This window comes from Lycorma delicatula, chromosome 1, assembly GCF_047948215.1.
Source record: "Lycorma delicatula isolate Av1 chromosome 1, ASM4794821v1, whole genome shotgun sequence".
Taxonomy (NCBI): Eukaryota; Metazoa; Arthropoda; class Insecta; order Hemiptera; family Fulgoridae; genus Lycorma; species Lycorma delicatula.
The window spans coordinates 229,789,379-229,816,978 of NC_134455.1; the positions used below are offsets into that span (position 1 = coordinate 229,789,379).

The 27,600-nt window shown below is 29.2% G+C and overlaps 1 protein-coding gene across 6 annotated transcripts in view; it reads left to right on the top strand.

Annotated features, from left to right (window-relative positions):
* RapGAP1 (Rap GTPase activating protein 1) overlaps positions 1–27,600 on the top strand; it is a 753,456-nt gene that overhangs the window by 375,172 nt on the left and 350,684 nt on the right. For all 6 annotated transcript variants that reach the window (XM_075373977.1, XM_075373968.1, XM_075374012.1 and 3 more), the window contains exon 2: positions 27,043–27,130. In XM_075373977.1, coding sequence (XP_075230092.1) covers positions 27,043–27,130 — 88 coding nt within the window. The remainder of the gene's footprint in view (positions 1–27,042; positions 27,131–27,600) is intronic.

Sequence of the window (27,600 nt, forward strand, 5' to 3'; positions counted from 1 at the left end):
TTTAACCTCTGGGTGTTTCTTCGGATCCTAAATGCCTCCACACATACTGGCACTGCATTTAACATGGCTGATACCATTGTCGACCGCTATCAATCGACAGCTGGGTTCTGGGGTCCCCGACGCTGGTCTCAAGCCTAACCAGCGCCGAGGACATCCGCTCTGCCTTCAAAATCACTTGCTGCACATAGTAGGCATATCTTCGAGACTTATGGAGCCATACTCCAAGGTGCATAGCTTCATCCCACGGGATAATCCCCACACCATCCACTTTAACTAAGAACTGGAGCAAGTACCGCCTACCTGCCATCACTATAATTTCGGTCTTATTAACCGCCCGCCGCAGACCTCTGTTTCCTGGAGCCAGATCATGATTTCTCAACTGTCTTCGTAGCCGTTGTCACCATGGTGCTTAATTCCTTTGCCGCCGCCACCACCACGGCAAAATCGTCTGCATAGGCCACTAGCTCCACTTCTGGCGGCCACTGTTTCCGAAGGAGGTCGTCATGCAACACATTTCACAGTACGGAGCCCAGAACAGACCCTTGTGGCACCACACACTGCATGGGTACAACGACCTCCTCCTTCTCCTTCAGACGTTACTCTAACTCAGATACTTCTGTTTCATTCTAAGCAGATATAACGTAATTCCTGTTCCGCCGCAGTATGGCCTCACATCTCACTGTGTTAAATGCATTGGCTACGTCTAACAGGACAACCAGGGAATCCTACTAACATGTCTTGATCCCTGGCCGACCTCTCCACAAATTCAACCACTCTGTACCGCGTCAACCTAGCTTCTGCCTTTTTCGAAAGCCATATTGCCTATCTGATAGTTTGCCAGTCCTCTGCAACTCCTCCTGAAGCCTTCTCAGCAGTATGATCTCAAATAGGTTTCCGAGGCTGTTGAAAAGGCAAACTGGTCTATAACCTGGTGCTCTTAACGGGCTTTAACGGGAGTCTCTTACGAACAGAAATTCTTTCTGTTCGTAAGAGACTTCGACTAATCCTCCTTTGATCTCTTTGAGGAAGTCAACAAAGGTCTTCTTGCCTTGTGTATCGGCCGCCTGAATTATCAAGGTCTTAGTCTTTTCTGCGGGTAATCTACTGACCGATTTATTTCTTTTGGCCGTACTTTTGGCCGTTGTCTCAATATATAGACCAGTTGTCCAAATTGGTCCTGCGATATGCATACTCCAGCACCTTGCTCGTCAAATGGGTCGCATCACCCTCCTCAATTGCAAAAACTACTTCGTGTTTGGCTAACAGGAATACCTCCGCAATTCCCTTTCTTATATGAACGATGTTCCCCTGCCCAATTGATGAACCTATCACCAGGGTGAACACCTTCCTTTGATAGTCTTCCACATCTTCTCCTGGAAAAAATTGTGGTCGTTTCGCGCAGGCAAAAAGTTAACTTGCCTTCAGCTGTCCCGCCACCACTAAAGCCTTCATTCTCGGAGCCGTTCTGAAAACAGGCTCCGATAATCCATTTTTCAATTTAGCCAGGTCCAGTATGTCCGCCAAATCCTTCTCTCCTCCCGAGAAAACTGGTTCATTCTACAGTCTTGAGGAATCATTCCCTGTTCTAATTTCCTGCCACCAGAACATCTACATCCTCATTTATCACTCCCTCCTCAAGTTGCCGAAGTAATTCACTGTCCCTGGCATCCACCCTAGTCTGTCATGCCACCTCTTTACTCTCCGCCTTTCCCTCAAATGGAGCTGAATCCACGAATACGCGAAAGGCCTCCACTACTCTTGCCATATCCCAAGCCAGATCGTGAAACTCCCTGGCTCTATGACTTTTTTCGCGTGCTTATTGAACATTCCGCTCATGCTAAGTAACTCTTTCACATACTTGGTCAATTCACCTTGAGGGGTACCTTCCTTCATTTCCACCACCTCCATTTCCGCGATTACGTGTTTGACGGAGCTGCTTCTCTTCCTCCCTTCCTTCCTCTTTTCCTCCGCTGATGCCACATCAGTCAACTCGCCGTAGTCCCTTGAACTGTACGAGAATTGAAGCACCTACTGCTGTTGGCTCCTACTATGTTTCACCATTATCCGAGGAAAGAAGATTTCCAAACCACCTCCAAAAATGGTTACAGCACACACAAACACGGAATTTGACACCCCAATAGAAATTGATAGAATAGAATAGATAGAAATTGTTCCGCCCCTTGACGGGGTGGTTGGGGGAAGGAAAATGTATACACCCAAAAATATACAACAATATTTTTGTGAGGAGAAGGGGGTAAAAGGTTAGAACACAAAAGGGGATAGCCTTTATGATGGGAAGGGCAGGAAAAAAGGGAAGAAGGGTAAAGGAAAAGGATGATGAAAACCGGGTATAGATCGAACCACGGAGGAGTTAGAAATCCGCGATTTAAAATTTCCGGCTTAAGTCTCAACTCTAATCCTACTATAGCCTACACTGGCAATTGTCTTTACTACAAAGATAGACTATAGAAAAATTTTATATAAAAAATAATAATTTCTTCTCTTATCTACGATAACTTACTACCAAACAAGATAATAAATATTAAATGGACAATGTTGAATTATTTTTCAAATAAATTCAGTAAAAACTCTTCTAACTTAACGTTATCTTTAACGTTCTATATCTTCTTTCTAAATCTATTAACCTACTTGATGTATAACTAGAATTCGCTACCTAATAAATATTATTTAGTTAAAGGTTACTCCTATAACCATTCCGATTAGGTTCCTTGTAAATAGCTTACACAATTTTACTAATTTAATGATATTTATTTTGTGTTTTAATTTAAAGAGTAGAAAGGTATAAACACATTCGAAAAAGGGAAATATCCCAAATGTTTGTCAAAATTCCAATACGTCAATATTTTTATGTCAACCATATTGTACATACTAACCCATAAACTAAACGACTCAATAATTCGCTTTTGTTAACAAACATAATACCTTATTAAATAATCATATAATTTGCTATAATAAAGATGCTATTGTGATAAAGATGCTGATGCTATCAGATACATTAAACTGATTTAGTTTTATTTGTTTTTTTAATTACCTTCTCATACAGAATAACATTTTTTTATTTTTTTCACCGATTTATTGAATAATTTATAATTGACTGTAAAACTCATAAATTTTCTGTGATATAGGACGACGTATATTTTTGTATGTGTGATGTATGTATGAATGACTAAATTTTCTGTCTTATCGTGCGCGCGAGCGTTTGTGTTTTTGTTTGCATAGATATTTTTCGATCGGCTAGATGTATATAAGAAAATTAATTCCTCGTCACGAAGCAAACCTGTTGAAGGACTGAGTCGTCATACAGTTTTAATAAATCTTAACAGAACAATAATTTTAAAATTAATATTTTTTGTTTACAACGATATCTTATTCATTGTTTCATAATTGCCTGTAAGTGATATAGTGATATGGTAAGTTTTACGTCTTTTATAGACAATACTGATGTACATTTTGTATTATAAAAAATTTATTTTTTTGTATTTTTTTTTTAGTATATTTTAAGTAATTGGCTTGTCACAATTAATTTCATAATTTGCTACTCATGATAATAGTTTTATCAAAAGTAAAATAAAAAATTACTAAATAGAAGCCAGCTTCTTGACTAATATTAATTTTTACCGTTCTAAAAAAATTATTATGTACCTTATTATTTTCTGAAATTTTTCTACAAAATCTATAGTAAAAGTACCACTCAATGTGCTTCCAAGAGGAGTAGCATTCTAATTATACCTATAATCAAAAATGATTTTGTTACAAGCGAATTTTTGAAAAAATATTACTGTAGGTAAGGTACATACCTCTTTACCTTCTTTATGACTACATTTTGTTATTTATAGAAATTTTTTTTAGGTTTTAAACTCAGAGACTGAAAGGATGGTTAAAACCATATTTGCAGGCTTATTGGTCAGGGAAATTATTCTGAAGGACATTTGAATGAGAAACTTTCGAGAATAGTTTTTTGTAAGAGATTTCAAAAGAATCGCTTCATTTTTGTCGAAGTGGTAATGCTATTCTAAGTTGAATGACTAATGAAGCTGTTGTAGTTTTACTAACGAATGAATACACCTGAGAGTTAAATTTTATAAATTTAAAATGTTTGTTGGAGAACATGTCGTGTCGTAATATATCAGATATTATTATATATGGCATGTGTTATGTACTCGTATTATATTCAAATATATATATATATATATATATATATATATATATATATATATACACACATATATACAAATATATATATACTAGCGGACCCGGCAGACGTTGCCCTGACGTAGCATTATTGTTCTGTAATAAATTATTCTGTAACTATAATTACTATAAGTAACTTATATTTTAGCTTTATAAATGTTATAATTTATTTTACAAACTTACATTTTTATTTTCAAAGAGCCGTTCAATACTTCATAAGTTGCATAGAATCAAATGAGAACTGACAATTTAAATTTGTAGGTTAAGTTGATTGTTATTGAATGCACGTGTATATATATCATTAAAATTCATGAAGAATCATGTAAAATACTCACTTCAATACTGCACCTTACAAATTTGCACAATGTGAATATTTTAATTACACTTTAAAACGTTATTTCAATAAATAATAATATAATATTCTCAATAAGCGCGCAATTCTATCAGACTCGGTAATGCTTCGCTATCGTTAGATTTGAGTATACATACAGATTAAATAAGCATAATTGAAAGTTTGTTTAAACATTAAAAAAGTGAACATTAGGAACTTCACAAAATTTAACCTTTCACTTTATAAAAGTCAGAATGTAAATAAATCCAATTGTCAGAACAGCACTACCTACCGGATTTAATTCAAACTACTCTCTAAACACAGTAGTCCGTTAAAAATACGAATTTTAATTTAATAACAATACTATGCTACGACGCAAGTAACTGATTTGCGAAAAAGCAAGAAAATAAAAAACTTTCCTAGAATCCGATCGCAGCACCAACTACCGGGTCTGACTGATGAAATTAAAAACAAATTTCTAAAACGCGATCGCAGCGCTGCTTACTGGATCCAATTGTGAACCTTAACCATCCCAAGCAACACATAAATTAATTCATTTAAAAAATATTTCCTATCGGTTCAAATTGTGAATCTAAATCATTCTCGAATCCCCTTGAACACACACAAAAATTTCATCAAAATCGGTCCAGCCGTTTAGGAGCAGTTCAGTGACATACACACGCACAGAAGAAATATATATATAAAGATATATATATATATATTGTGTTGTTTTCTTCATTATTTTATTGGTAGCTTTTTAAAAAAAAAATGTTATAACTATTTTTTTTTAACGTGCCAATAAAACACAATATTTTTACATTTAAAAATTTTCTATAGGTACATATATACATATATATATAAATATATATATATAGATTTCTCAGAATTTAGCAGTTTTTTAAAAACTTGTATCTTAGTATCCCCAAGTATGTAATGCGAATGGTTGGTTTCTTAAAAAGGCCTCCCAAAATAATTCATGAAAAATGTCGGAAATAATAAAGATATATGGATTAATTAATTTTACGATCATGGAATTTGCTCTTACCAAAAGATAAAATAATATTTATATTATTTTCTGAGTTATTATGAAAATATGAATGCTACTTTTCGTGTTGTTTAAATAATTTCTTAATAAAATATATCTGGCTTTAATTTGTTCTGGTATGACATTTTTTATAACGGTTTTTTCAGCTTGAAACGATGATGGTTTCTTTCTGTAGATAAATTTTAGTTACTGAACTCAGTGTAGGTAAACAAATATAAACGTTTCAATTTACATCAGTGTTTTTTTCTTTTTTCAAAAAATATATGGATTATGGTAATTACCTTACTTCAAAAAATGTCAGATAATAAAAACTAACTAATTTTATCACTGTTATACTTTATTCATTTTGCTAGCAGCTGTAGTAAATGCATATTTGATAAATATTATTTTAAAGACGACAGAATTCCATTTCAGAAAAGATATTACACTTACCAATTTACTTTAGAACTGATTTCTCAGTTGCAGTTGAATTAAATTGTTAAAATAAGTTAGCAGGACTTATAGTAAAAGAAACACTTACACTTAATCAAATTAAAAGTGTGTATTGATTTCATGTTAAATGCTTTAGAGAAAATATTTTCGGTGACTTACTAAGCCAATTAGAAGTTAAATGTGTTTTTAAATTCCTTAAAAATAAATACGTGCTGGCATTTTTTTTAATTGGTTAATACATAATTGTTAACAGCCTTACCATTCTGTTAAGATCTTTATCCATTCCTTTCTACTCACCTTGCATGTGCATGTTTTTTGATTCGCCACAGTTTCAATTCTTTCCAATCATTAATAAACTTTACCATTCATATTTCTACTTTTTTTTATATCTTCTTTTAAAAAAATCTTGATTAATTTCGAAAAAAGTTTACTTTCATTTTTTCACCAGCTACGTCATCAAATAATGTGATATGAATAAGATTGTCATGTATTTCTTAAATTGAGTAATCCGAATTCTAGAAAGAAAATCCTGTAAAGATTTGGAAATCAAACATATTATATTATACAGCTAATATTTTTGATTACGATGTGGTTCATTTTATGTAAATAAAAAATAATATTATGTGAATAGATCCGATACTTTTCTAAATACATTTTCAGAAAATTAATTTACTCGTATATTTTTAAATTGTTTTAGTTTGTTTAATATTTAAAAGTTTATTTTATTTGAAAAAAAAAATTGTTTAAGAATGCGTTTTTCTTCAATCATACCTTTATTTGACAATATCAGAAATACAATACATGGAACAAAAGAATGCATCTTTAATATAATGAAATATAATTTATAATATCTGTTACAGAAACAGTTAAATTATTGAGGTTTGAAACTTCATCCTTTAGGAATATAACCAAGACTTCTGAATTCTACTCCGTCAGGTTCAAGGCACATGATAGTTTCTTTTCTCAAAAAACATCTTGAGGCATTTTACTAGAAATAATTAGCATATGCAATATAGACGTTTATAATCATAGCTTAAAAAACTCTGCGCCATTTAATTTAACGAATTCAAATTATTTTTATCAGAAAAATACATTCCCTAAAGTTTATAGAACTAAATTTTACGCAGTACAGTACAGAAGTGGTACACAGCAGTCTATGTTTTACATAATAAATAAAGAGATAAAAATCTACATTTAGGTCACTCATCTCCACACAGAAAACCTAAAATATATTGATGGATGTTTTTCAAAAATGTATTATTTTCTTAATTTAATCGGTATGCGATTAAATTAAGAAAATTAACGATTTTTAAAACTTATTTGTATATTTTATAGTCGTAAGATCACCAACTGCTAATTTAAAACGGTTTATAATATGAAGAAATCCAGAATCGATTTTTTTTTTTAACATAATTTTTTACTGTTTACGGTAAGATTTACGAAGGTTAGTGAGGTAATAAACTTCTTTTTTAGTTAAGAAATTACAATTTTATTTAAATATCATCTACTGATTTAAACAATTACATTCAGGCGTGATTTTGAAATAAAAATTAATTCTGTTTTTTATATTTATTTTTTTACGGATTGGATTATTTTTTGTCTCACAATTCGAGTTGCTCAGTAAATGCAGATATTACTTTCATGTTCATTCTGTACTCGGTAAAAACTGAGTACCTTTAGAGTTCTTGTCACATTATTTTTTGTTTTTAATGGTCTTTTTTCTCACTCGCTTCCTTACTTACTCTGTTTTTACAAACAACAGAAAAATTTTTTTTCTTACCGCTTTAGATAATTCAAACATGTATACGAAAGTTAAAAGTCCTTAATAAGTGTTATACAACTTACAGCCAAAATCAATTCCTGTAAAGGTTTGTTACGAAATCTACACTATATAATTATTTCAGGCACGTTTTGAGTGCCTCTACAAAAGGGGACGTGGGTGGATATGAAAAACGAATCGCTCTCATTTCTGTTTTACGCCTTCACGTTCATTTACAAATGTACTTATCAAAGTAGTTTTCTAATAAATAAAAAAATAATTACGATAATAATAATTAACTATTTTCCGTTACTGTTTTTTTCTAGGAAGGCAACGGCTTTACGTAAAAATCGCATCCCTTATAGTAATTATTTAGGAGAATTCACTTTGCTGCTAAACTAGAACTAATTTTAGGATGATGGCTGAAAAAACTGTACGGTGCTTAGTCAAATTTATGTGCAAAAATAAAGCAGCGTCTATTAGCTCTTAATTAAACACAGTTTTGTAATAAAGCATTTGTTATATGTGCGTTTTTTTCTTAATTTTTTTTTTTTTTTGTCTCTTCATTCAGTGAATATATGAACTGACACATGGGAATTAACTACATGACATTTCAACTGCATAAAAACTGGATTTCCCTAAAAACAGAATTCAGATTTTTTTTAGTTATATTTTATTGTAATACCACTTTTTAAAACTTAGTGGTTAGAACCGTGTTTCAAAAACGAATAGCAGAAAGAAGAAAAGGACAAACGAAGAATTTGTTTAAAACGTTATTGCAAAAAGATAATTTATTCATTACAAATTACTATTTCAGTTACCTCTTCTTTTTATTTGGTAAAAGCACAACATCGGTATTCATTAAAAAGCATGTATTTAATATGAAAGTAAGAAATTATTGTCGTACCTGCCATTTAGAAATAATGTCAAAACCTTAAATGATAATGCATAATAAAATAATTTTTTTATTTATAAAAGGATCTGATGTAAAATATTTTCATATTTCCTTATATAAGGTTTTAATCTTAATGAATACTAATATATTGAGGTTTAAACATTTGAACTTTAATTTCATGGTCATTTATGTTTATATCATATATGAACTGCTCTGTGTTCACAAGAAAAGTATAGCTGAAACGTGAAATAGCAAAAATTGAGTAAAACAGATATTCAAATTTTATTTAATTCGTTCACTTTTTATCAGTCTGTATTGAAGAATTATTTTATAAATCCATGATTGAATTTATTTTTTTACCATCACATTTTGCATAAGGGTACCTCACTATACTTCAAATCTAGATAGGTTATACCTTATTAACGATTATTTACATCGTTGAAAATCGTTAAGATATAGTTTGTTTTAAATAAAACATATTTTGGGAAATATAACGAGAACAAAGTGGATACTTAATAGTATATTATTTGAACAAAATATTACTAAAGGAAAATTAATCTACCGTAAACGAATTAAAATGTATGCAAATTCAACGAATTCAGGAAAGAGAACTATAGGCAACCCCTCCACAACAGGCAGACCACTTAATATTTGTTCCACTGGCTAGCGAGTGGCCATACCAAAAGGGTGCTTTTATTAAAAGGATTATAAAGTGCTTGCGGCAAGACTACGAAGAAAGGGGAGAAATGTCGTTAAATACGATGTGAAAGAATAAAAAGAAGGAAAGAATAATGTTTTTTAATTAAGAACTTCCTGTAGGATGTAAAAAGTAAGACAGGAGCTTAACTTTGTTCACACGGTAATGTTTTTTTCTGAAGACGTCACGACACTGTTGCGTTTAAAACAGACACGATAGACATCTGCGGACGAGGCCGTTCTGGAATGCTACTCCTCTTGGTAATCAGGGTGACGTCATTTTCATTTAAATTACTGATCGAGAAACTAACAATGTGTGCAAGATTGAATTAGATTTGATAAAAAGCGACAATTTTTAATGAATAAATTAAAATATGTGTCTTACAAACAGAATTCCTTTGAAAAAATGGAGTTTCGAACAAAAAACAAATGTAGTTGCTATGTACGTCAGCCAATCTTTACTAAAGGACTCTTTATTATTCAAACATTTCATTAATCATTGCTCACACTTTCAATACAGTATTCTAAAAGCTTTAAGGCAAACTAAAAATACATCCAACTTCTTCTCAGTCTGTCTTTTATATTTATAAAAAAAAATAAGATAAATATAAATATTTTTATGTTTATTTTACGAATCATATATATTACAAATTTCTTATTAAATTTTTTATCCCAATCTCATTATTTATGTGTCCACAAAAAATACTTGCGATAAAAGTAGAAGAACTTCATCTGTTATAAGCAGGCATTAAACCAAAATTTTTAAAACCAAATATTTATGTCCTTTCGTATACATGCATTAACTCAAACACCGTTTTCAAAAGTTTGATGCACTTCGGTGTATTTTAGTAATTTAGGTAAGATTCTATTTTCATAGTAGTGGATTATAAAAGTACACAGTATCAATTTGTATACTATCCATTCGTACAAGATATTCTATACACAGAAATAATTTAATTATTAGTTTATGTTACATACTATAAAAAATGTTTTCTTTATTTCTTATAGTATTCATTTAAAAATCATCTTTATTCGGTTATACCCTTAAATCATAAGTATTTAACTAGTCAGTGTTATATAACCGTAATTAAAGGCTTTAAAGTATTAAAAATATAACGGAAGAATCTGCAAAAAGTTGCATCTTGTAAGCTTTATTTCTATCTGTCATGTAAAAGAATGATCGATTGTTTAAATAACGTCACCAGAATCAATTTATATTTTTTTTAAATAGATAATCGAAATTTTCAGCAACAAAATTTTAATGACGGACGATTTAATTCTGATTTTACCTTTTTTACTTCCTTCTACCAAGTAAAGGAAGAATAGTGATGGCGAAAAATTTAGGTTTTCAGATTTCAACAGAAATATCTATCTTGATCATCCCTGAATCCATTCTGACTAGTTTCGGCGTGCCGTTTGTACGTAGACATGCTTAGAGATGTATGTATGTGCGTACGTATGTAATATGTATCTCGCATAACTCAAAAACGATTAGCCGTAGGATGTTGAAATTTTGGATTTAGGACTGTTGTAACATCTAGTTGTGCACCTTCCCTTTTTATTGCAATCGACTTGACCAAAAATGTACAAATAAGCCCAAAATCTGAAGATTTAGATTTTGGACGTTTTCTTAATTGCAGTAATAAGCCCTCATTGAGAGCTTTTTAACGATATATCATAAGTGGTACTTATTTTCATTGGTTCCAGAGTTATAACAAAATAAAATTTTAATTAATTAAATATTTGGATCTTACAAGGGGAAGACACATCGATTCGAATTCGACTTCATACACATATATTATTTTTTAACTTTTTTTAAATTTAAATATATTTATTTATTAATAATTATTAACCTCCGATTAAAAGAAAAGTTTTACAGTAAATAATAATTAAATAACAATAAAAAAATAAATGTAAAAAAATCAGAAGTTATTAGTGAAATAGAATATTATGTACTTTTCATTATAATTGAAAAAAATTTTACAGAGGTTAATAAATCAATACGTTTAAATAAAAAAATTTTTTTTTTAAACATACACATATGAAGTCGGGTTTGAACCGAAGTTACGGATCCGACACGATCTCACTTACTCCACACTTCTTGAGCACCGTGAAACAAAATTAATATAAAATGCTGATACGGAAACCACAAAAAATTGTGATACAATGTGGTGTCCACCACTATGCAATTGTGTAACTGTCCACTTCATTAAAAAATTGGAGGGTCGTATCTCACTTTCAAATGAAATAAGTTTAAATGAAGTGTAGCAGAAAATATGTATATGTAATTTCATAGGCGTACAAGGAAGTCATGTGGTGTCCACATCAGATTATTTATATTCGTCCTTATTTCTTTACTCATTTTATCTTTACTTAATAATGATAAAAGATTAATAATCGCTAAATACTTTTATTACACTAATCTTTACACAAAATTTTATCTGAAAATTTCAAGTTGTATATAATCTCGTATTAAATATAAGTTATCTTCGTGTAATACAACCCATTATGAAGTAAAATAACAGTGTAATATAGTGTACAGCGGCTATCACGTGATAAGTGTTCGAGTAATTACTACATCGAAAACTCTCTACTATAAATCAATTAATTTAACGTTGAAGGATTTTCTTATATCACTTCTTCCTTCGCACTTTCAGCTATGTGTGAGGGTGAAAATAACTAATTAACAATGAATTTAGAATTAAAGTCATCCATATCATCCGTAATGAAAGTTTCTTTAATTGCAATATTTTATTAAGTAATGGACACTTTGTAATACCGTGTGTCTTCTGCCATATCATACCATATATATGTACACTGTACTGAAGAAACTTCTTTTTTTCGTGTAGCGGAAGTTCATTTCCGATAATTACATGAATCTTAATTTATGAATCTTACAAATATCTATTACCCTACATCTCTATATGTTTGCGTGTAAGCATGGATTATGAAATCTCTCATTAAATAAAAAATAACTACCCATCTTGCCACTATAGAAAACTCATCATGAAGGGAAATAAAGTTTTTCAATATCAGTTATACAAAATATTTAAAAACATCTCAGCGTTTAAAAAATCTAAAGATTTATATTTTTTTAAAGAAGAAACAACATTTAACATGCTCGAAAAGTTTCTTTTTTCTGTAATTTCTGTACAAATTTAAGACTGAGCATGGAGCTATGAAATGGAAATGTTGCAAAACAGCCGATTTTTACGTATTAGTTAAATTAAGATTATTTCCTGCTTTATATTTACAGCTAAAAAATTATTTTGTAGCATGTAAATGAAGATAACTTCAGTAGATATGTTAACTACATTGATCAAATACGGTATAGGTTTGGCGTTTCAATAATTAAAAGTAGGTTACAATATGGAGTTCTTTTTTTACTTTTAGGTAGTAGTTAAGTTACGCTGGAACAAACTTATCATTTCATTAGGTTGATCTCCGTGGCGTAGTGGTAGCGTCTCGGCATTTCATCCGGAGGTTACGGGTGTGAATCCCGGTCAGGCCTGGTATTTTTCATACACTACAAAATTTCAATTCTATATTCCACGGACAGGCTTCAAGATTATGTGGCGAGATCATTAAGGAAGAAATATTGGTTAATAGCTCCTGCATCCAGAAAACTTTATTTTTTTAACTGTCGATAAGGACTTTAATGCTAGGTATAGTTTTCTTTTGGTGAAAATAAAAAGTATTTTAATACCCGTGAATCTTTAAGATTTTTTATTTTTTATATGTATATAAAAGACATTTTGTATTTAAAAATAAATTAGTGTCGTTTCAGCAATGTTAAGTTGATGATTTTTGAGCAATGTAGATTGATATTTTTAATAATATTTATTATGAGAACAATAAGCTTATATATATATATTATTGTAGTAATTTAACTTGGTTACGAGTAAGTTAAACATTCTGAATTGAACGAAAAATTATTTTCAAATATCAGTTCTTTTAAATACGTATTGACATCAAAACCGTATTTAAAAGTTTACTCTGATCACTTTTTGTTTGCAAACAAATTATAAAAATTATTTGTAACTATTTAATAATTATAACTTATTAAATAATGTATAATTTTAAATTATTCAAGAATAATATTAAATAAAATGCGTTTATAATTTGTATTATTTTTAACTAATTTAATGTAAACCAAACTAATTGGGACAATACAGTTTCTGTGGGAGGGTTTCATTGTCCTAAATCCATAAAACATCTATTACTTGTTTAAAGGCACAGTTATCTTATTACATGCAATGTATAGTAACTGGAAATTATTCTAAATATTAGGTAAAAAGACAAACCTTTTCTTGATCTACTAGGTTCTGGAAGCACGAAATACAAGTACTGGTTGTAAATCAATAAAAATACTAGTAAGTCGAAGTCATCTATTTTTTCCCAAACAAATGAAGTCATTAATAATTAAGAAATTATTGTCTTAGATGAAGTCATGCTCATTAATTATCTCCCAGATTAATTCAAAAAGATTAGAATTAAAGAGGTGTTTACTTTATGAAGGCGGATGTCATGATAGTTACACCCCATTTGAACCAAAATTTCTATCATTGGGTATAAACGACATATTTCTTATACATGTTAAGCTATGGTAGTTAGTTATTTTAAAATATTTTTCTGAATAACAGCATTCACGTACTGTCAAATAAATACTCCAATCATAATATTATTGCATACTATATATATCACTGTTCATATTATATTGATTATATAAATCTTCTGGATCTATATAAATTTCTATATAGTTTTGTACCTTATATGATCACACTTAAACGATAGGTAAGGAATGATATTCCACGGATATTAAATAGAACTGTTGTAACATATTTCTGGAAGGAGCAAAGGAAACCATGGAATATTACACATTAGAACAGCATTAAAGCAATACTGAAAATAAAAATGATTGAATAAAAATAGATAAATTTTAACAGTCCATACAATTACACAAATATAATAATTACATGAATGGTGGTGGAATTTTTTTTGGATAATTAGTAATCTATACAGAATAAAATAATTTTTAAGCAGTTAAGACTGAATATTTAAGTATGTATTTATGTACAAATTAAATTAGTAGTCTAACAATGTACAGTTTTCTTTATTTTTTATTTTTTTGTAGTATTAGGTTAGAACTAATCAGTAAAGTAGCATTGCTTCAATAAAAGCAAATGGACTAGTTTTATATTTAGTAACTTGGTCTTAAAATCTTTTAATTTTTCTTTTTTTGGTGTTGCGGACATCGATTGCTCTTCAGTAGCCCTTTTTCCACACAAAAAAAGAAATAATTTCTTTTCCTCCAAAAAATCACTAGTCTTGTCAGATAGATCAGGCAGAATAGACTAGGAAATTAGAAACACCAAAAAAAAAAACAAAAAAAAAAACAAGATTATAAGGCTGTATGGGCTCCTTGCCGCTTAAAAAAATAATTCCATTTCAAAGAAATGTTGTCAAAATGGGTTTAATAATCCGGCAGTACTTAAAAAATTATTCTTAATGAAAATTCGTCCAAAAACGGATAAGCCTAACTACATCTATATTATCTATCGGTTAGGTTTATCCTTTGGCCATCCATTTTGTCCTGAAGGCCTCCACCACTGTTCTAGGGTGTCTGGGCCTCGGAGATGAAATCTACCGATTCTTCGCAGTAAATCACGGAGGATACTTTATTGCTGGTGTCAGATAATGGTGCGGTGAGCATTGCATCAGAGTCGAGACTTCATGCACTTCCCGCTAAAATGTTTTGGGCGGTTACACTGTTTGCCCCCTCTTTTAGAGGCTTCCATGCTTTCTGGAGCTCCATTGTTGCTTGTCCAACATTATATTTATCTATCTTCATTATTTCATCCTTCGTTCCATGAATGGGAAATTTCAAGATCTGTACCTTGACTTGCGATGCATTTGGTTAGGCTTCCTCTGAGTTTTTTCCAATTAATTTTTCTGTAATTGAGAATAAAGCCTAATAAAGATATATTGAAATTTTGTGCAATTTAAGCTGCAATTTTATGCTGAACAATGTTGCACTTATGGAAATGTAAAGGCGCATCACAATGTTTCATTTGATATCGTACGTCGATCCCAAATACCTGTACTGATCTAAGATCCCACAGCACATTCTTTTGCACATCCTAAAAACTCGTTCTGATTTTTTCCAATTGTCTCAAGATGAAATATTTTCTTTTAGACGGGAATATTTGTAGGTATTAATAACCACGCTAAATTTAGTTAATTTACCACGCGTTTAATTAACACATTTAATCAAATGACACATTTAATTAATAACCACCCTATTTTAGTTTTAACCTCCTCTATGAATCATGAGACCTTGCCGTTGGTGAGGGGGCTTGAGTTCTCAGGGATACAGAGTAGCTGGAACGAAGGTGCAACCATATCGGAGAGGTATCTGTTGAGAGCCAGACTAAAGAATGATTCCTGAAAGAGGGCAGCAGCTCTTTCAGTAGTTGTTAGGGGCGTGAGTCAGAATGACTTAAACGGCCATATCAACATCACTCAGTCCTCTGAGTACTGCGCAGCTGAAAGCAATGGAAAACTACAGCTGCTTTTTTTCCAAGAAAATGTGGCTCTCTGTATTTTCATATAACTAGCACTAGATAGGGAATCTTGGAGAGCTGCATCAAACCAGTCAAATGACTGAAGACAAAAAAAAAACTTTTAATTAGGCGGCTTCAAAGCAAATCAATATGGTTCGTTCTTGTTGCAAAACAAAGTCAATTTGTAACTCCACGAAAATATATTATTTAGGTCGGCCTAAAAATTTACACTAGGGACAACAGAAATACTATTATTATTAGAGTTAGCGAAAATTAATGCTGACCAGTGGTTAACAATTGTACGTCTAACTGAGAATCGCAATGCAACGGTTTTAATCAAATTTTAAGTTATTAGTTATAATCCACACAACGAATGCTATTCAACTATTATTCTGTTCTCGTTAAGTAATGTACTTCTTATATAGATTCAGGGGTACAAAAACACCTTCGAATGCTATTCAAAAATATAAGAAATAAAAAATGTAATTCTTTTGTAGTTTTAAACATTCCCAAAACATTGAAAAATAGCCGTACGAGTCAACGTTTTTCTTTTAAAACCACGCTGAAGTTTAGGTGAAATTTTAATTCAATTATGCATTTAAAAATAAAAATAATTATGAAGATATCAATAAAAGATAAAGTGGTTTATGTTTAATAAATCAAATAAAAACCTTTCAAAAAGAGGGAAATTATGGTGGTAATCTTAAAGTTAATAGAAAATTATTAAACGAATTACTGTATCTACGAAATTATTCAAGTTAGATTGTTTAGTTTGAAGTAAGTCAATATTATTGCCGATAGAGGTATCAGAAAAGAATTTATTAAACTCTACATCTATAAAAAAGAAGTGATAAAAGAAATAGTACTTTATATTTTTAGTGTTGCTGTTTTATTAGTTTTTTGGAAATTCATTTTAGTTTTTAATAATATTCAGCGTGACTTAAAATTAATTATATGAATTATCTAATAAATTATCATTATCATGTTTTTTTCATTACTATTTGAATAAATCCTTTCGTAATTTTGGAAGTCATTAAAAAAATAAACATTAAACATTACGCGGAGATTCCTTAGAGTTAAATTAGATTTAATAATCCATTTTTTACTTCATAGTTTTCTTTCCCTCCGGGGAAATTATCACGGAGTTCGTTAGAACTTCGTTGGTAAGAGGCGACGTAGTCAGTGAACTGCGTTTACAGGTTTAAATATGACCTAACCTAAGAGTGAAATGAAAATTGGTGTAAAATAAGCGTGAAAACATTATATTTCAGTTCAATTAGAACAGTAATAAAAAATCACATTCAAAAAACCTCGAATTTTGTTAGACAACTTTTTTCGATTTGAGGAACCGCGGGACTCGAATATATCATTTTATTAATTTTTTTTAATGTACCTTTACTAATCGCGCGGCTAGATAGCAGTACCTTATAGTACCAGGTAGCGTACAAAAACTTGATAATGTACGTGAAATAATAAAATTTAAAAGAAAATATACTACAGCTTGCATTGATAGTAAATGCTGTTATATAAATGAAAGTACTGAAGATGAAACAATTTTTTAAATTCCCTTCATTTCTTTAAAAAAAGTAAACGTACTAGTTTACAAAAGATTATACTATTTTTTATTATAAAAGGAATAAATAAAACAAATTCGATTGGTAAAATCGAATTTAACTATAAAAATCTAGGGTTACACTTAACAAAGTAATAAGTGCAATATTACATCACGGATTTTTGATTCGTAAAGGTCATAATACTAGTTTAATTAAAAAATGAAAAATATGGTATGAAGTGAATGATTTGACTATCAACAAAAAAAAATTGGCCGTGAAATTCAAATTTTTTGTTCAAAGGCAATAAATTTTAATAATAAATCCATAAGATAACAATCATTAATTCATGAAAGAGTAATATAACAAAACGCAGTGATATAAAAAAAACAATTAAATTGTAAACCGTACGGTAAGAGTCTCGCAGATATCATTCCTTCCGCTCAAAAAAACAAAAAAAATCTGTAATATAACTTTTTAACAAAACGATACTGATATCGAAAAAAATAAGACACTACATTTCTATTATCAAATTCTTTTTCTATTTTAGAATTTTCTTAAAAAAAAATACATGTTAAATATATGTAATAGACAATAGGTGATAAACAATAAGCGTTCCATATAGTAAGAAAAAAAATATAAAAATTTGTTACAAAGCTCTAACCAGCACAATTTCATTTATATGTAATATATATCACATTTACATAAATAATACATTTCTTATGATTATTGGTTGTTTAAAAAATGTATATTTTAATCAATTTAATGTTATTGTTTAATTTGACTGCGACCACTAAAATTCATCCTCACTTGAGTAAAGTAGCTCTCTGAAGATTTCAATATATTGGACTTAGATCAGGGTAAGCAATATACATAATTAGAACAGATTCGACTTTCAACCTGGTATTGAAAGTATTTAAATACATATGAAAATATATTACATATTTTCATATGTATTTATATTTCATAATTTTAACATTTTATTTTAATCCGTTAATTTGTGAATAGCTTTAATTAGAACAGCCCACACGTAATTACTAAAAAATATATTTCAATGTTTTCAAGTTGTACAACATATAGCGCGGGTGAAGCCGCAACAGGACATGTTAAGTGAATAAATGAAAATACATTTTATAAACAAAGGAAACTTTTTCACATTTTTCCTCTTTAAAAATAATTTTTACAATGAAATAACGCTTGGACAATCGCTCCCTCATACATATTTAAAACAGTTAAGTCTTGCCTAAAAATAAATTCGCATTAAAGTTTGTAAATAGATTAGGGAGCGTGTAGGTATAATTAAGAATATCTAGGAAAACACAAAAGCTGTATCACGTAGCTTAGCCGTAATTGAAGTGGGAGCGAATTCTACGTTTTTCGTCGGTAACTATAATAATTACCTTAACAATTTTGCAGTTTTCTTAGCAACTATTTGCAGCATATTATTTAGAACAAAATTGAAACTAAATTCTCTCATATATTTTTCCTTCTTTTTGTTGTTATTGCAATTAACAGCGAATTAATTTGTATGCAAATGTAAAATTTAATTGCACCGTATGTTTTTTAACACATCTTTGTCTTTGAAACCACTCATAAATCTATTTCTCTTCATTCATTTGCTTAAAATTAATTATTTTACTTAAATTAGTGTAGTTAATAAATACATTGTCGAGAAGTAGGCTTGTTATACTACATAATAAAACAATAACTGTGAGATTATAAAAGCAAATACATATATACTCGTGTATATATATATATATATATATATATATATATATATATATACACACACACGAGTTATATGAATGAATTAAAAGTTGTTTGTGGAAAACTTAATGTTGTTTTATTTGTAAAATAAAGTATTTGATTTAATGATATTTACTGAAAAAATGTGGAAAAATCCATTTTCCAAATACGAATAATAAACCACCAAAGAACATCGGTATCCATGAACTTGTATTCAAATCCGTATAAACCAGGATTTAAACCGTAGAACTCTCGAGTTCGAAATCAGTTGATTTACGATGACGAGTTCACCAATAGATCAAACTGGTATTTTGAATACTGGGTGCCGTATAAGTTACTGCTATTAACGATTGGAAATAATTACTAACATCTGGTGTTAATATAGTTCCGTAATTTAAACAAAAAAACTTCATACCGTCCATGAAATTAACACGATTTGATCTCCATTTCCAACCATACCGTCTGTTCACATTCACAGACATACACATACAAAGAGGAAAATGCGAAATAAAAGAGCAGGCCTGATTAAATTATTGATACTACTTCAAAAAATACATCTATGAATTACAAAAAAGTAGTTGAAACCCTTTTTATTACTTAGAGTTTGTGGTTTATTAAATTCCCTTATTAATAATAGTATGCTGTTGTGTATATTAAGATTTCTGAGTATGAAAAAATGAATTATAGGGATGATAGATATAATTTCTGAATATTTTTGTGTTTAATAACGGTTATTCTTGAACGGGAAAGTCGCATAAATTCCTATTTTCACAACAAATTTTACTAATAATAGAATCAGAATGCAGAGATAAAAGCACCGTAATCTTTTAAGAAGGTATATAGCAAAACTGTACATTTTGTAACTTTTTCGACAAGGGTATCAGATATATTTACTTAACAGAAAAATAGCGTAAGAGTATTAGTTTACGCCCTAGAATTACAGTTTCATATGAAAAATAAAATACTATAATAGAAATCAATGCCGGTCCTGCGCAATATTGTTACTTATTGATGCTCCGTTGCGAGATGGGGCGGTATCGATATAACAGTTAGAAGAACGAAATGGGATTTGGCCGCAGGAACATCGTGTTGTGGCTCGTTTTGTAAGGAAACAACACAAAGCGCAATAAAGTAATTCTACTTGCCGGAAACACGATTATTTGTCATTTCAATTGTGTTGTATAAAGATTATGGGTAATAGAACAATGAACTCTGTTGTATTTTAAAGTCGTTTAAACTGAAATAGGGAATTACACGAAAGAATTACGTTAAATAGAATTGCTATTATAAAATATTTTATTTCACTTCATTTTAAAAAAGTCTTGTTAAACTTTACTACTCACTTCTTTCTATGAATCTGTTGCTTAACTGAAACATAATTTCCTGAAAATTCCTTGGAATTAATATTATAAATCCTGTTACTTTTAAGAGATTTTATGTATTCCATATTATCATCAAAATCAATCGCTGGAACTGTTTTCAGGAGAAGAAAAATTTATTTGCTTTTGGATTTTTTCAGAAGTTCTGAAAAGCCGATTATTTTTTAAAGAACTCAGTAAGTGGATTTTAATTAAAACACAACTTTAGACCCGACATTTCAACCTCGGAATACATCATTCTTTTCTATTTTATTACATATATTCTTATTGACTCTTTCTGATTGTTCCTTTTGTACAGGGAAATCTGTTTTATCTTAGAAGTGATGCGTTTGAGATTTTATTAACATATCCTGCTTTAATAAGCTGTATAAGAATGAACATACAATTGAAATTACAAGACACAAATTAGGAAATTTTTTTTAAGGAATTGATTTGCAGGTGCAATTAAAATTAAGAATTATTTCTCTGTAATATTAAATTAACATCATATAACATAAATAAAAAATAATATTATATTAATATCAGTTTATTGTTTTAATGTTTAGCTATTTAACATTGTAAATTTTTTAATTATGTTATAGTATTATTATAGTTTACTGTATTATATAGCTATAATATAATATATATTATTATGTTCATTCTATATCATTATAAATAAATATCGCGCCTTATTTTTATTACTTTTCAAGAGCTCTCTTCCTCTCATTTCTTTGATATAAATCTTACATTTGCTTGCTTACATTTTTTTTTTATTTGTATTGCAGCTATAGTAGAAATTTTCAAAATAGTCTGTCACAGAAGTTGAAAAAAAAGAATATAGGATATTGTTTAAAAAAACATTTTTAAAATTTTGACATTTAGTTCCAACAATCTAGAGAGATGAAGTATTCCCGATAAAGGTGATGTTATATACTCGTGTATATATATATATATTTTACTCGTGTATAAATCACGGTGCACCTTAGGATAGATTTCTAAACGGAAAAATTGTGGAACATACATGTTTTTCAGTGTGTTTCTATAATATTTTTTAAACTTTTATTGGAAACTCCATCTTTCTTTTGTTAGAAAACTAATATTACATCTTTTTAGTTTGATTTCTTTGTTTAAAAACAGGAATGAAATCTGTAAAACTCGGGTCTAGTTGTATATGAAATTTTGCCTTAATTAGTTCCACCACCCATGCGTTGGTTAGTATAATTTTTTTTTTCTAACATAACTTTTTTCAGTTTTAGTATTATTTCAGGTATAAATGTGAAAGTGAAAGGTATAAATGTGAACGATTTTGAAAGTTTTAAAATCGTTCAAAGTTTCAAAGAAAATATTACATATACTAATTTATTTAACCGTGTTAATTTTAGAACACGCAACCTCTAAAACACTGGAAATTACTGAAAATTCTTGAATGCGATTTTTTTTTTTCATTACGTAAGTTAGTGAGAGCAAACATTCAGTTACTCAAATTTTTTTTAACAAATTATAAGATCTTATGAAACTAACTTGTTTTTAACAAAATGAGAAGCTGAAATTTTTTGCATATTCCTGAATAATGATTTATACAGTGCACTGGACTGCATAACAATCAATAGAGATCCGCTAGAAAACAAGATGGTCTAGCGTGACACATTGTCGTTTTTATGCTCCTTCATTCGAAGTACTGACGTCAAACTGCATAATAACTAGCTTGTAAATGGTAGTATATACATTTTTTTTTTTTTTTTTTTTTTTTTTATTGAAACCAACTGTGTTGTGCATGAACTTCAATTATAATGATTTAACTGCTGCGTTGCTCACTTTACATGTTTAAAAATATATTGAAATCGTCTCTTAAAAATAAATATTACAAATTTTAATAATTCACCTAAGCAAATAATATAAATTAATATAATTTTTGTTTTTATTGTAAATTTGTATAATTGCTTACCATTAGAAAAGAACTTAATTACAAGTGTGGAATAATTCGATTTCCGTTAAGATGCGTTTACAAAGTAGACTAAATTTCAAAATAAAATATTCTGGCTCAAGCTTTCTACATCTTATTTTTTAATTTGTAATCTGAAGCTACTCTTACATCAGATCATATTTATGTATATTCATAGAACGTGATTTAATTTTGATATGACATATCTTCTTTACAAGGTCTAATATTTTAATTAGATGTTGGTAACTGTTTCAGGGAAATATTCAGAAACTACCACCTAAGGTTTTAAAAAACAATAGTTTAATATCCTATTATTAAAAAGAAATTAATCCACATTTTTAAATAGTCTGTTAGAGGATAATTTACATTAATGTTTACACACACATACAAAATATGATATTTTTGGGACTGTTATCAGCACTCCTATATTAATTAACAATATATTTTTTAATCATTACTAACAGAATTAATGTAGTATTTTAAAACGAAAATGTGTATTAGGTAGATTTTATAAGAAAACAACCTATTGTAATGGGTACCATGATTCGAATTCCGGAAAATTTCGACATATCTTCGCGTTTCACATCCCCCAGACCACAAAACCACCGTCAGTTCAAAATTTTATATATACATTTCACTTTCTTGTGGACGTGATAACTGCTGTAATTTTACCCGTCACTTTCAAATTGATACATAAAATATAACGACCCCAAAATCTCGGTCGAGTTTGTTAATGGGCAAATCGGACCACGGAAGTGGAAATGGGGAAGCTTTTTCGAAAAAACAAGATATCGCTGTTACTTTCTTATTAAGTAAAATATCGAATTCGTTTAAGGGCCTAAAACTTATGTAAGTAAAGTTTTTTTGATATCACCAACCATTGATCCAGGGGTGGAAAAAATGGATTCGAAGACAAAAAAAAATCATATCTCCCTTAATAGACACAGTATCGAATCGGTTTAAAGTGGACGTTAGTCCTCTAAACATTACCTAAAACATTTGTATGAAACAAGTTTTGATATGACCAACCCTTATGGCAAGGGGTGACCAAAATGTTGCTGAAATTGATAGAAGATGGGGCTTGTCATATGCATGTGAAACTATTTTCACATGTAACCATTGTTGTACTGAATAAATTTTAAGTTTTTCTTAACTTTAAGATGTAAATCTTCTTTTATCCCCTACTTAGCACCGGTGAAATCTACCTCCATCTTCAGGCGTGCTGAAAGGAATTTTTTATTTATTGAAATTGTGTTTCCATTTTTAACAGTAGTCTATAATTCGTAATTAGAATTTAAGTTCTACCAGTACCACCTCAAATTCTTCGTTATACTTACAGAACTTAATCATAACATAAAAAGGGTTTTATGAAACTAAACATATTGAGATTATTTTTCTAAATTACTAATTTATTATTACCTTTAATAATTTGCTCATGAAGGAAAAATTTAGTTTTTCCAGTCAATACTCAAAAGTATTATTTTTGAAATAGATTATATGCTATATCAGTAAGTTTAGATTTGATGTTTTTGTTTAATAGAAAAAAAATCGTCTTTATTTTACAGCAGAACGTTGAGAAAATTTTGTTTAAATTATATTCGTACATCACTAATAAAATTTGTTATGAAATCATTAATATTTCAATTTATCACCTTAATTTATTTTGCCTGTACCTTTTTCTTTTGCTACAGAATGTGATCAATATTAGTTTCTGATAATGACGTGAATCTTTATCCTTTTTTGCTCTAAGAGATATTTAGATGTATCTTCAGAGATTAACGAAACCGATCGACCAGCTGATGCTGTATTGCTAGCTTAACAGTCTGGCGATCTATTTTAATTCTTTTAGATTGTAACAATCTTTCTATGCCAACCAAATTTTTTTAAATACATCTCCAATGGTTTCATATTAACTGATTTTTTTTTTAAGAGGTTATTTATAAAAAATATTTTAAAATGTGATAAATTATCCTCAATTACTTGGTTAATAATTTATTTATTGATCATTATTAATGAAACTGATGCGTAGTGTTATTTATTATCAGTAAAAGATTTACAACAACTAATAATTTTACTTAATTGTTTACTTTTTTCAGAATGTTTTAATATAATTTTTTAAATATTTCTAAGCTGTCTTTCCCAAAATATGGTTGAACAAAAATGTTTCAATAAGTTAAAGATTAACTGTTCTTTAACCATGTAAATTTCAAGAAATCCAACATCAAAATTTTTCAATAAAATCTAATAATATAAAATTATTAATCTTTTCTTTATAAAGGTTTTTGTGAATGAACATATTTCAACACAAAATCAATCACAATACCAGTTTCAGGAAAAATAATACAAGAGAAATCTTGTCCTAATAAACTGAAAGCCCAGAAATTCGATTACGTACCGAGACGAATCACATCGTACATGGCTGAAATTTTCAAATTATATTACTATTATTCACAATAGAAAAATATAAAGTGAATTGCTTAATATGTTATGTGGTAATATGTTACATATATAAATAAGAAAACAAATATATTTCAATTTTAAAAGTATTTCATAGAAAAGTAAATTTCATTGTCTATGTTTCATTCGTAAAAATTATTTTTTAATGTTCATAGTTTTTCTGCTGGAAGATTCACAGTCTCCTTTGTTTATGTAGTGTATCATTATTTTTTAGGTATTTTTTTCTAAAATCTTAAAACCCACTAAAGAATTATGTTTAAAAATATTCATAAATAAGTTTTATGATCTATAATTGGTAAAATGTATATTTATTTGCAAGCTAGTGAAAAATAACATTAATGTTTTAAGAAAATAATTTCTGTAAGAGTACTGATCTACTTGAAGCTAAAAGCTGAATTTTAATAATTTTTATGTTAGCACAAGAAAATTCATTGCAAACACGCACGTGGTATTATGTAGTATGAAAATATCGGTACTACCATCATTATTCCCTTTTCCTATTGAGCAATATCGCCAACTTAACCTAACCTAAATGTGGGCCGCCTTCAAAATACCTTTGTTTTCCCCTCTGCTGTGTCAACCTAATTAACAAAATTAGGTAACTGTCTTTTTTTATATTTAATGAGTTTTTTTTATTTCGATTACGGTATTTCAATGGTTCGTAGTACTTTATTTATATTTCAAAAAGCGGCAAGAATTGCCGCTTTTTGAAATATAAATAAATAATTGATGTTATACATCAAAAGAATAAACGCTGCTGACGAGCACCTTTCAACATCAATTTTTAGGAAAGCTTTACTGATTTCTCAGCCACGTCCAATGGGACGGACGAATTTTGTCCTTACAAACTACATGTTTTTAAGTATATGTATAGGTTATTTTTATGTAATTTTACAGATTACATGCGACTTTTCTGTAATACATGTATAATATTTTCTTAATAAGAGATATTTCAATTAACATACTGAGGTTAATTTCAATATTTCGATTATCATAACGTAACTAAAGATGAATTAAATATTTTAAATAAATATTAATTTATTTTAATTTCATTTAATTTTTTTTTCAAGTTTGCTGAAACGTTAAACCCCTTGGACATTTCTAATCTAGAAGTAAGTCCGGTTCGTAACTTGAGACTATTAAAAAGCAAATACAACATATTAGCATTTGTTATGAGCATTAAGGTTTTTGTTTATATTTAGGTAAGTTTCCAAATTTGTTTATCTTGTAAGCACTTTTATAATTATTAGAAATTTTAGCGTTTTTCAAATTATTCAAGCAAGTATTGAAATCACGTAGAAGGGAGAAGGCAAAAATTCGTTTGATACACTTCTAATTAAAAGCTCGAATAAAACTTTTTATTTTTACTTGCTTATCTTTAAGTCACAATATTTAATTTTTTTTTATGTTGTCTTCAAATCTTGCATCCTTAATTTAACATACTTCCTGACATTGCCGACTGATGAAATTTTGCACTGTTACTAAGGTCCGGTTTGCAAAAGTAGTGATGGAATATTGATTCCACCACCACTTTTGCAAACATCCCCCCGGACGGAGGGAAATTAAGGTTAAAACTTAAGATTAAAATTAAAAACTTCACTATGCAAAAAATTCACTATTTCGTTACTTTGTATAGTAAATGTTTGATTGAAAATTTGTTTGATATTTTATAAATATATTAAAATTCTCAATATATGATGTTATCTTTTGAAATCCAAATTAACCTACTAATTAAACTGATGCAATGTATGACAATAATTTTATTGAAGTACGGCTAAAAATTACAAGCAAGTTTTTAAACATTTTGAAAGATTTTTGTAACGTTATTCTAGCTGATGAAGAATATTTAATACACTACCTCCTATCTGTTAAACTAGCTTAGAATTTAAAATGTAACAATCATGGTAATATTACTGGATGGATTTGTTTTTTTATTTTCGTTTAGCCAGTATACTGATCAGTTTTATAATTTATAATAATGTTTATAAATAAATTATAACAGTACATTATTTTTGTGTTCTTATTTTAATACATTTATTGTTCGTTTTTTTTTCAGAAGGCAGGCTGAAGAAGGGCAATTGTACTGCCAAAGTCATCATGCATCTGTACAACCGGTGCCTGATACAGGCCAGGAGAAGTTCAAAGTAAGTGTGCTACGAATTCTAAATATAAAATTTTTTACTCCTTTCATTTGTGTTATTTTACAGAAGGCTGCAACATAACTCTCTACAACGCTGAATTCACATCATCTTACTGTTTGAGCGCCTTCTGCTAGTATACCGGTTTAATACCTATCATATTCTTAGCCGACTAAACAATTTTAATTTCATATTATATATATATATCGTTCTATAGATTTTATTTATGTATTTTATTATTCTTTCCACAATACCACTTTTTTATTATTTAACTCATCGTGTCTTTTTTATGTAAACAAATATTGCTGTAAATGTGTATAATAATTTTATTTAGCCATTGAAGAATTATGTCGCGAGTAAAACTAATTATTTTCTGAAAAATGACACGTAAAATATTTTACCACTATCTATACGGATATTATAATATAATTTGAAAAAATATATTAAAGTGATATATAATATATTATGTTACTTCC